Source organism: Letharia columbiana (genome assembly GCF_014066305.1).
Source record: "Letharia columbiana isolate WasteWater2 chromosome Unknown Sc0000029_s0, whole genome shotgun sequence".
Classification (NCBI taxonomy): Eukaryota; Fungi; Ascomycota; class Lecanoromycetes; order Lecanorales; family Parmeliaceae; genus Letharia; species Letharia columbiana.
Genome location: NW_023501071.1, coordinates 434,358 through 441,989, shown reverse-complemented (window position 1 = coordinate 441,989; position 7,632 = coordinate 434,358). Strand labels below are relative to the sequence as shown.

The window sequence follows — 7,632 nt, the reverse complement described above, 5'->3', positions numbered from 1 at the left end:
TAATCGTAATCTATTAAATAGACTTCATTTAATTCTTTCTATAGTGGAATCGTTCTATATAATTTTCTTTCTTATATAAAGAGATTTTATAGACAGCGTATCCCCCTCTTATCTTTCGTACTCCCTTACTATTATTAATTATTTCTTTACTAAACCTCTAAAATCCTTTCTTCTAACGATTCAAACGATATATAAAATACTATTAAACGGTCTTTAAGTCTTATTATTTATGATTGTCTTATACTAATTTCGATAGAGTAGAAAGAAAAGTAAGAGGTTATCGAGATTGCTTATCTTCTCTATCTTTCTTAAGTAATTCTACTATTATCTATTTAAAAAACGTCTAATACTCTTAACGAAATATTCCTATAGATTTATAGAGTTTGAAAGTATTCGAAAGATTTCTATCTAATTTCCAGTGAAATTAGGGTATCTATATTCGATTATAAGCTCTATAAGAAGAATATATAGTTATTAATATATTAAATCGATTAATCTCCCTCATATACCTGTTATAGTAGAAAAAGATCTTCGAAATATCGAAATCCTTTTATTAGACGTTATTTCTATTCTCTTTAAAAGCAAGTAAGATAATATAATTATTAATACTTATTCTATTAGAACGCTTTCTCTTTTTAATAATAGTATTATTAATCTCTCTAATATCGTAGATAGTAGTAAGGGCTAAAATAAGATTATTATTCTACTAGACTATTATAAGAATATTATTCTAAACTACTATAGTAAGAATATCGTATAGCATATTCTTAGCAAATCGCTATTTTATCTCTATAAGTAATTCTAAAAGATTTATTTGATTTAACTTTATAGTTTTATATATAGTAATTCTTAAGATCTTTAGCTTGCTAGTAAGCTTTAATTTAATAAAATAGTTATTTATAAAGAGGATAAAGTTAGAGAATAGTATATTAATAACTAATTTAAAGACTATAGCGCTTATATCTCCGAGACCTTTAACTTTAAGCCTATCCTCGAGGTTTTATTTAAACGAATATTATATATAGTTATAGAGATAGCTCTTATTACTAATTATAAAAACCTTATATTTCTTCTTAATTAATTTACTTAGAGCTATAATAGAATAATAAGTATATCTCGTCTTCTTAATTATATATTTATTAATTATATAATAATTACTTAAAGTACGTAATTTCTTTTAGTTACTTTATATCTCATCGGTAAATAAAAGTATCTTCTTATATTATATAGATTTCTGATATCTACTCTTTTTAAGAGTAAAAGAATCCTCTTCGTTAGGATCTGAATAATGAATTATTCTTCGAAGAAGTATATAGCGATCTCGTGCTATTTCGCTAGTAAGAATCGAAGACATCGAAGTAATATTATTAGTTCTTCAATAATTATAAATAGTAGAAAAGTAATAGATTTCTATATAGATTGTAATAGCGATAAAGATTTTTAGCTTCGGAATACGGGTGAGTTTTCAGTAAGGATCTAAAGGACTCTGTCGAGAAGTATATAAATTTATATTTTTATAAAGTATATTCTAGATAGTAATAGTTTATATAAGGTTAAATACTAGATATAAGAGAATTATAAAGTTATTTAAAAAGTAACTAATAAGTATATAATACTCGATTTATAGTAGTTGATACTCAGGTAATATAGATATATATCGAAGAAGAATATTACGTTACTTAAGTTTTTCCTTCCTTATCTCGATCGTAACCTCTTTTTTCTAATATTTCTAAGTCTTATATAGTTCGTTCTTATTAAACTAAGATAGAATAGCAATTTTAGCTATGTTAAATTATATTTAATAAAATAGTAAGAAAGAATATAAAAAAGTCGCGTTCTTGAAAGACGCGATTTTTGAAGCTAAAATGTTATCTCGACTCGACGATTATCGAATAGCGAAGATAATAGAGCGAGATTTAGTAATATTATTAAGTTTAATATAAGAGATATAGTAGCCTTTTTCTTAACTAAACTTCTATCTCTCGTTATTTTTAAAAATAGCTAATTCGAGATAATATATACTTTAAAATTACTTCTTAAATTTCTTATTAATTAAGTTTTCTATTTGTTTCTAAATAAGCTTAAAAATTATAAGTTATTCTTCGCCTTAATACGTATATCTATATTTAATCTTATCTTTTTTTCGTTACTCTATCTTAATAAGATCCTCGTTAATAATATAAAGTAAGATATTATTTATTAGCGCTAAATTATATACTTTTTTAAGCTTTTCTAATAATATTAAATTAAGATTATTAGTCTTAATTTATTAAATTAGCTAATTAACTTACTTTATATTTATCGAGATAAAAGATATAAATAGAGAGTTACTATTAAATATAATAATTATTATCTCTAAAGATAAAGATATAATAAATCTTAATTCTAATATCTTAAGTTTTAATTTATTAAGAATAACTTATAGCTAATTCGAAAATAGCTTACTCTTCTATTATATATATCTAATATTCTTTTTCGTTATAATATTTATTCTTATTATTTAAATAAATTAAATAAAGTCTATTTTATTTATTAAGTAATTACTTTTAAGTATAATATTTTTTATTAGATATTTTCGATATATAATCGTTAAAGGTTAAAAAAACTCGATGTTTAATAGTTAAAGGATATATATAAAGTAGATAAATAGATATAATAAAACGATATCGTTATTAATATAAAACTATATAACTTTAATACTAATATATAATATATACTCGTTATATATTAGAAGGCGATATCTTTCTTTTAATATTTTTTGAGTCTATAATTTAAAGTATTTATAAGGAATAAGTTAAAAGCTAATTATATAAATAGAAATTAATAAAATATATCTAATAAACTACTTTAAGTTTAATATGTTATTTATTTATTTATTTTTACTTAATATAATTATTAATTTCTTTTTCTTTAAGATATTAAATTAAGTTTTTATTTAAAGCTTATTTTTAAAGATAATAAATAATAAAAGAAGTCTTTTATTCGCGAATATATATTCGATAAAAGTTATCTACTCTCTACTCTTATTCTAAGCTATATATATATATATATTATACTTAAAGTATATAACTCTTATTTTACTAGCAGTATTAAGAGTAGATCTTTTCTTATTTATATTATATATATCTTTCTTCTAAATATTATACTTTTAAATAACTAATTTAATAAGCTAAAATTATTATAATAATCTTTTCTATATTATAAGTTATAGCACGTTCTTTATTTAAAGGCTAACTAAATCGACTTTATAGATTTAAATAATATTTAAGAAAGTCGTGGATCTAATTTATCTCTAACTCTTTATTATCTTACTTTACTACTAGTATTTTACTAGCTATATAATAAATAAGACCAACTCTAAAAGATTAATCTTACTTTATTATTTATAGAATCTATATTCTTAAAGCTTTCTTCTCTATAGAGTCTTAATCGTTATTAATCTTTAACTACTTTTTATTAAGAATAAGTATTAGTAATAACGATATATCGATTTAATAGTAGAAGGAATAACTCTATAATATAACGTAATTAATTTAATTCTAGATTTCTTTTTATAAGAGTCTAAGCTATTCTTATAAGCTAAAAGAGTTTAATTATACTTATTAAATATAATCTCTAGATATTTCTTTTTAAATATCTCTTTAAGAGACTTTAAAGTCTTTAATAAAGGTATTAATAAAGCTATTAACGAAGGGAAGATAAGAGGAATATAGTTTTTTTTTACTATAGTAGAACTATAAAATTATAATAAGTTCTTTTCTTAGTCTTCTAAATTATCTATTCGATGATTAATTAATATAGAGAGGCTTATATATATATATCTATTTTAGATTAAGAAGACTTATAGAAAGACTTATAGAAAGGCTTATAGGAAGGCTTATAGAAAGGCTTATAGAAAGGCTTATAGAAAGATTTATAGAAAGACTTATAAGAAGATATATAGAAGGCTTATATATATCTATTTTAAATAATAGAAGATACCTAGCTTATAATATTAATAGGCTACCGCTAGAACCTCGAATATCGTATTTTTAAACGAATTAAATTCATCCAAAGTCTTTAGAAAGCACTCTAAGGCCTTATTTTTTTATATTTAAAAATCGATTACTTAGACTCTTATTATTTAATAATTACTTTACGTAAATCTTATCGAGTACGCTTTTCTTATTATTTGATTTATAAAGATCTTTAAAAGTTATATTGTGTTACTATTCGATCTTGCTATTACTATTAAGTATTTTATAATAATTTCGTAGATATAATATCTTAAGAAGAAACTTATTTAATATTAATTTAAGAATTAAAGATTACGGCTTAATTCGACTTAAGAGAAATTAAATCGAGCTAATTAGAACGTATTATTCTACGATTTCTTCTTCGCTTAAAAATATAATATTAAATAATTATTTTATAGTAAAATACGTTTATAGCTATTATTTCTTTATTTCTTTATTAAATCTCTTTAAAATTAAAGCTCTACGATATTATAATACTAGATATTAAGATCGTTATATAAGATATATCGTAATTCCCATTTTATATAACGTTCTAGAGTATTAAAAAAGAAGTTTAAAAGTTTATTTAAGAGTAAATATATTAATAGAGGCCTAGTAAATTCCAAATATATATAAATGAATATAGACTATGAATTAGAATAAACTATACACTTATAATATAAACTCTCTTACGATTATAAGAAATTAAATATTAAGTTATTATTTTTTTATTATTTTCGAAATTATTAAGATATTTAGTAGATTTAAATTTATAGTTATACGCTAAGAGACTAATTATTAATTAGATAATTTATAATATTTTTAATAGATATCTTATTATATTATAAGGTTTAAATAAAATATCGATTACTACTTAGATATATATATCGTTAGAATAAAAACAGGCTATATCTAAGTTTAGGGTAAGGATATCTACTATGCTAGGCCTATAGACGGCGACTATAATACCGTAGCATTAGCCATTATGATAGACTATGGTAGTAGGCCATTTGAAAGAGTGGTAGTGGTAGCCATGGTAGTGGTAGCCATGGTAGTGGTAGTTTTCTATGTCGGATTTATCGGATTTAAAATGGGCGCAAATGGGGGTAGGGCGCAAATGGGGGTAGACACGATTAGTACCCTGGAGAACTTCCCGGAGTATTGCGGAAATCCCCGCTGTTCGCCGAGAGGAAGCCCGACCACTACCACTACCACTACCACTACCACTACCACTATCTGACAGTCCCGAAGCTTTCTAAAGCTCAAAGCTCAAAGCTCAAAGCGCATCTACGAGTACTATGTACTATGTACTATGTACTATGTCTCGGCGAGTATCTTGGTTTTTGTTTTGGTCCTTTATTTGGGATTTCCTCCTTGGCTTGATCATCGTTGCCCCACCGATACTTTGGCGCCTCGCCGCTGTGACTGGAAAACTTGAAACAATGAACGCACAAGAGTACCATGAGTGGCGGGACGGTCCACAAATCTATTGTGCCATTGTCGCGGCTTTGGCGAGACACGTCTTGTCCATCTTCTCCCCTTTACACCCGTTGTGAGTTGCAGATTTTCCCCTGACATCAAGAAGTCCCCTCTCACCAACATTCACTTTTTTGTTTTTGTAACACCAGACATCTCATCCAAACTTCTTCCTTCTCCTTTTCCTCTTGATCTGATTAACAGCGGTCATCATATAGGGTTAAGATCTTGTCACTAACATTCATTTTTTAGTGTTGAGAAGATTGCAAAATTTGCATCATTGGAATGGTGCTTGGAAGAGATGCTTGGATCAGCGCCAAGATCACTGATGGGTGCTCTCATGTCCAAATCCTTGTGGAGAAAGCTGTCTCTCATCTCGAGTCCCAACCCGGCTCGGCAGCCACCGATGCCCACAGAACCAGCCGCTAACGAGCAAGTACCGCCTCATCGGTAAGTTCCCCGTCAGAAGATTCTCACCAGAGTCGTTAACTCGCACCTGAGGCCAAGGCAAGAGCCGGGAAATCAACTCTTAGGAGGCGGCCACATACTTCGACGGCACAGCGCTCCTCAGACAAGCCTCTCAACTGCTTCCCCTGAGCTTCGGAGTGAGACGCCCTCCGGCCTCACCGATATATACGAGTTGTATTTTGATGATGAGATAGGAGCACCTCAGGGCACTGGAAGGCTTCTGGATCTTCAAAATTTGACAACCGTACAGCCGTCCGAATCGCGATTGCAGGATACAGTTCCGCCTTCCGGGACCTTTGATCAAGAACATAATCTGCATGTGGGATCGGAGACAAAGCAGTCTCCAACCACAGCTAGCGACAAGCAATCAATCGGATTGGAGGAGAGGAAGAGTACAACGGACCAATTGGAGGAGACTACTTCGCACCAACAAGAGGAGAGTACATCAAATCAACAAGAGAGTACATCAAATCAACAACAACAGAGTAGATCAGATCAAAACCAGGAGAGGACATCAACCCAACAAGAGCAGCAGATTCCGTCGGAAACATTCATATCTTCGACCGAAGTGAATTCTTCAGCAATCGCTACCGTCGCAGGCGCTCAGAAACCAACCACTCTTCGAAACGGAATGCAGCCCCTACGCGATGCACAGATAGCAGACAGCGGAAACGCCAGTGACTCTCCTCACCAGGTCATGGATACACTTGAACCACTTTCAGAATTGAAGCACACTAGCGTTGAAGGATCCGGCACTACTCAACATCCAGATATCACTACTTCGGAAGGCGACCTATCCGCTGCAGACGAAGGTAACACTGGCAACACCACAACTCTCCAACCATGTCCGGAAACTCAACCGGTCAATGCCAATTTGTCTGGCGATAGCAATGACCCAGAACGAAGACTATCAGTTTTGGAAGTTGATCCGTTTGTTGCAGATTTGGCCGCTGCTGATAGCTCTCATACCGCCCAGACTCTGCGGAACCCTTCCACTGTTCCTACCGATGACGAAGTAGGTCTAAGCGTGGGTAGTGTGGAGACTCATCCGGGCAATGTTCCATCACCTCCAAGCAGTGACCAGGCTACCGCCGATGGGGTTGGTGCCAATCGTGATGCTAGCTTTGGCATGGACCCTCCAGTTTCTGGCTTCAAGGGTTTGGTTGGACGCGCCGCCGGAATGTTCAAGATGCCGCCTTCCTACACCAAAGACGAAATCATTGGTATGGCAGCACAGGATTACAGTCTAGAGCATTTGAAAAATGGTATTGCCGTGGATGAATTCAATCAAAGGATCAAACAATGGGAAGAGTTTGAAGACTCCATTGTCAGAGCAGAGATGCCTTTACGGTTTCCGGATCCGCTCGACTACGGTCAAGAATGGCGGGTGTTTTATGCTTTGCAACTATGGTATTATGAACAGTGGCACAGGGAGAAGAAGAAGAGAGGGGAAAACGGGAGCTTTCCTCCAGGCTATAAGACGTTGCTCAATCGCAATGAGGATGAGATTCTCAAACGCTCTGTTCCGTTTGGCAGACGCCGATGAGAGATGACGGGCGAAAAGTGTTGATGTTAATATCAAGATGGCATCGCTATTCACGAGCCTAAGATTGTTTTCTGATTTCCGATTTCCGATTTCCGATAGGGAAGTCCTTGTCCTCGTCCAAAAAGGAACGCTGATGCTGTGAACCAA

General features: G+C 30.8%; 1 protein-coding gene across 1 annotated transcript; it reads left to right on the top strand.

Annotated features, from left to right (window-relative positions):
- Nucleotides 1-5,437: 5,437 nt before the first annotated feature.
- HO173_008262 (uncharacterized protein) lies at nucleotides 5,438-7,485 on the top strand (the record flags this gene model as incomplete). Its single annotated transcript, XM_037310162.1, has 3 exons — nucleotides 5,438-5,547; nucleotides 5,724-5,921; nucleotides 5,973-7,485. The coding sequence occupies 3 exons, from the start codon at nucleotides 5,438-5,440 to the stop codon at nucleotides 7,483-7,485; spliced, it is 1,821 nt and encodes a 606-aa protein (XP_037162948.1).
- Nucleotides 7,486-7,632: the final 147 nt, after the last annotated feature.